The sequence below is a fragment of the Lupinus angustifolius genome, chromosome LG01 (genome assembly GCF_001865875.1).
Source record: "Lupinus angustifolius cultivar Tanjil chromosome LG01, LupAngTanjil_v1.0, whole genome shotgun sequence".
Classification (NCBI taxonomy): Eukaryota; Viridiplantae; Streptophyta; class Magnoliopsida; order Fabales; family Fabaceae; genus Lupinus; species Lupinus angustifolius.
In genome coordinates this window covers 14893276-14896796 of record NC_032009.1, presented here as the reverse complement: position 1 = coordinate 14896796, position 3521 = coordinate 14893276, and the positions used below count along the sequence as shown (strand labels likewise).

General features: G+C 35.7%; 1 protein-coding gene across 1 annotated transcript; it reads right to left on the bottom strand.

Moving 5' to 3' along the window:
* On the bottom strand, window positions 202–3319 carry LOC109349936 (patellin-6-like). The gene is made up of 4 exons (XM_019591011.1): window positions 2085–3319; window positions 1677–1801; window positions 1224–1365; window positions 202–670 (listed from the first exon to the last, which is right to left on the bottom strand). The coding sequence occupies exons 1-4, from the start codon at window positions 2853–2855 to the stop codon at window positions 410–412; spliced, it is 1299 nt and encodes a 432-aa protein (XP_019446556.1). The 5' UTR covers window positions 2856–3319; the 3' UTR covers window positions 202–409.

Genomic DNA, 3521 nt, shown 5'->3' with positions numbered 1-3521 from the left:
TACATTTATATATTTGTATGAAAATTATATTATTTATTTTATATTACTAGTATATATACATTTATGTAGTAGTGTATATATTTTGTAATTTTTTAAGGCGGACTTGTAGCATGGTGGACAAGTCTATGTCCGCCCAAATTTAGATGGACATTGTGTAGACATAGACATGAGAAAAAGAACTCTAATTACCAATACTATACATAATAAGCAAACTAGTACCATATATTACCAGCATTAATTTTTTCTTTTTTACATTACACTACCAAATACTTCTAATACCCCCCACTTAAGTAGTTTAACAAGCTCACATAAGCTTAATAAATAAGACCTTCCAAGAAACAAAAAAGAAAAGAAAAGAAACATCATAAAACATTAGAAAGATCCATAAAAATATAAGAACAATTTAAAGCTACATGGTGTTGCATTTGCGGACAACATAGCGATAAGCAGCAACCTTTTTCCTTCTGGAGGCAGTGTTATCAACAGAGAGTACCATTTTGCCTGCTTCTTTTGAAGTGAATGAGTTACTAATTGCTTCTTCATGTGCCAAAATCTTCCTTGCCTTCTCAACTGCTATGGTATAGCTTCCTTCAGCATTTGGTACAAACTCAGCACTGTATTCCAACTCCCACCCTCCAACAACAATGTCCCAAATAATAGTTGCACCAGCCTAGTTCACCCAATAGCAAAAACAAAATTATAATAGTAAACATAAAGCTCTCTAATAGGATCGGGGTATGATGCGTTCAGTATTTTAAATTGTAGTTGCGATCAAGGTTGTGGTTATTGTAACTGTGGCTATTGCGGCATGAATTATTTTGTAATTAAAAGTATATTTTTGAATTCGATATGTTCCTTAGCAGTTGCGTTGTGCCCATATCGTTATGACTCAGTGTCACCACAATCACCGTGTGATGCCGTTGTGGTGGTCATGGCGACCCACAATTTGAATCACTTGTGTTTGTCACAGTTACCGCTAAGGCAACCCCAAGTAGGTTCACGAGGCGATTCCAAAACTCCATGAAGTACAATATTGCGGCCGGACACAACTATAGTTACAGAATGTAATTTAAAACACAGCTTAAAAACTTTAAATTGAAAATATATGGGGGGATATGATCCAAAAAGAAAATGTTTCATCTGAAAAGGGAAGACAAAAGAAGTAATTAAATAATGTTATAATATGAATAGGAAATAGTAAAGGGTTTTGAGTGAATCATTACCTCAATTCCTTCTATTTGTATATTAACTCTCTCCCCTCCTTTGACAGTGAACTCAGAAGCAGGTTTTGGGGGACCATTCTGCAAATCACTGGGGCGATTCAGTCCACCATATTGAACAGGGATATCCTCAGGCCTAATAAATCTGAGCAAAAGAAAACAAAGCAGACCCAAAATGGAAATAAGAGGAAAGTTGGGATTTAATTAGCTATTATAGTGTCAGGTCAGAGGTAAACAAATATCAAAGCCAAATTGTAGAATATTTAAAAAATCAATAAAATCAAAAGTACTATTACCTAACAATAAGAATCTCAAGGTACATTTCGAAATTTTAATAGAGATTAAACAATAATTGAATTAGATGACAGGAACATGGCAACAAAAATATACTAGAATATGGGGGGGTTTGTGAGAATTATTGACATAAAAAGCAAAATGTACAAAAAAAAGACTCACTTATAGAGTGTCTCTGCAGCATTTCCTTCCTTAGAGATCACAAATTTGCTCTTAGTTCTTTGAGTCAGAAATGGACTGAACATTGAATACAACATGCTGAAGTACCAAGGCACATTGATGAAGATCTGAACCCCACAAAAGAAAAAAGCAATTAAATGAGAAAATAAATGAAAAAAGTGAAATTTGTCACATATGACATGTCATAAATAAAGAATATTAGACCCGAAAACAACCGGCAAGCCTCCGACAACAACAGATGAATTTTATTGTTATCATGACATGACATGAGAAGAGTGAAAAGTCACAAGTCACATATTGCTTTAGGCAATAGTTCAATCATTTTTCTCATCTAATGTTGGACTTCACACTTGAATAAATCGAAGAACAAACATAAAAATTAAAAATTACCTTGCGAGCCACCATTTCTGGGTAATTATCTTGAAACAGAGAGAGGATCTGATTAGAAGCCACCCTAAGCTCTCTCTTAGGCATGTCCTTAAGGTCAGTGACCTGAATAAGGGAATTGATTCCACCAGGCTTGAAATGTAGAAGCTTTATCCCTCTTTCAAGAACCTGAACCCTCCACCTAAGGAACTTCTTCAGCTTATCTTCATCACCAAAGATCCTTTCATACATGTCCTTATCTTTGAACACCCCATATGCATTATAACACACAGGGTGTCCCTCCCTATCATACCCTTGCATATAAGCTATAACCCCTTCAAGGTCTTTGAAACCCAAATCTTCTTCCAAAAGGGTTTCAGCACCAAACTCTTTCCTCCAAGCCAAACAGTTTAGAAGCATGTTAAGAGCATCACAAACTCTGAAATCTCTTGCTCTCAGAAATTTCAAGAGTACCACATCTACTCTATCATCTCCACCAAGGAGTGGAATACCCCATATAGAAGGTACTACTTCAGAAGAAGGAGCATTATCAGAAGATGAAAATGAAGCTAGGATCTTGTCTTTGAGTTCTTGAAGTGCCTTCTTCTCTGAGGACCTGAGAAGGGAAACAAAGTAGTTGTCTTCTTTGAAAGAAGGGGTGCTTTTGATGGTAGCAGCTTCCATAAGGGTAGCAACAAAACCCTTTTTGTAAGGCTTTGGAGATGCTTGTGGAGTGTGATGAAAGGGTGTGTTTTGGTCCAACATGGGGGATGAGGCTTCTAAAGCAGTATCCATAAAAAAAGAAGGGTTTTTGAGAGAGACCCAGATGGAATCACTGCATGAAATGGAAAATGCAGGTTGGTTTGTGCACTGTAGAGGAAATGGGGTGGTGAATATGTAAGAAAGCAAAGAGCTTTATTATTACTGTCACTATTCAAGTGTGTTATTTGTGTGTTTAGGATATAGAGAGAGAAAGTGGAAAAGGACAAGATGAAAAGAAGAAGAAGAAAGGGAAGAGAATAAGACAAGAGAGTTCTGAGGAGTGAATGATGGTTGCTTCTTGTGTTGTTTGTATAAGGGAGGCAGAAGAAGATAGAAGCAAATTTGAATTGAGGGAGTAGAGACACGAGGATCGTGGGAGATTGTGTTAGCACGCGCTGATTTGGAGCAGGTTCAATGAATCATTCACTGAAGTGTATTGTAGCACCGTTCAGATTCAGAGTTGAAGGTGAGGTGAGAAAGGTCAGAGACTAGAAGAGAAATAATAAAATGTTAGATATGACATGATAAGAAGATAGTCTTGTACAGAATTTTCACAATTATATTTTTATTTGAAGTTATTGACCAAGTTATAGGTTACTAGATTGAGGAAAGGAAGGGAAAATTATATTTTTAAGTTTTTATAATTTTATAATTTAAAAATAAATAAGGATTTAAATCGTTAAAAATATTTTGGTGATA

Bases quoted from the DNA above. Each gene is read 5' to 3' on its own strand.
- LOC109349936 (XM_019591011.1), bottom strand. From the start codon at position 2,855: ATGGATACTGCTTTAGAAGCCTCATCCCCCATGTTGGACCAAAACACA. The intron at 1,802-2,084 runs GTAATTTTTAAT...TGTGGGGTTCAG, and splicing joins CAGAAATGGTGGCTCGCAAG to ATCTTCATCAATGTGCCTTG. The intron at 671-1,223 runs GTAATGATTCAC...TGGGTGAACTAG, and splicing joins TACAAATAGAAGGAATTGAG to GCTGGTGCAACTATTATTTG.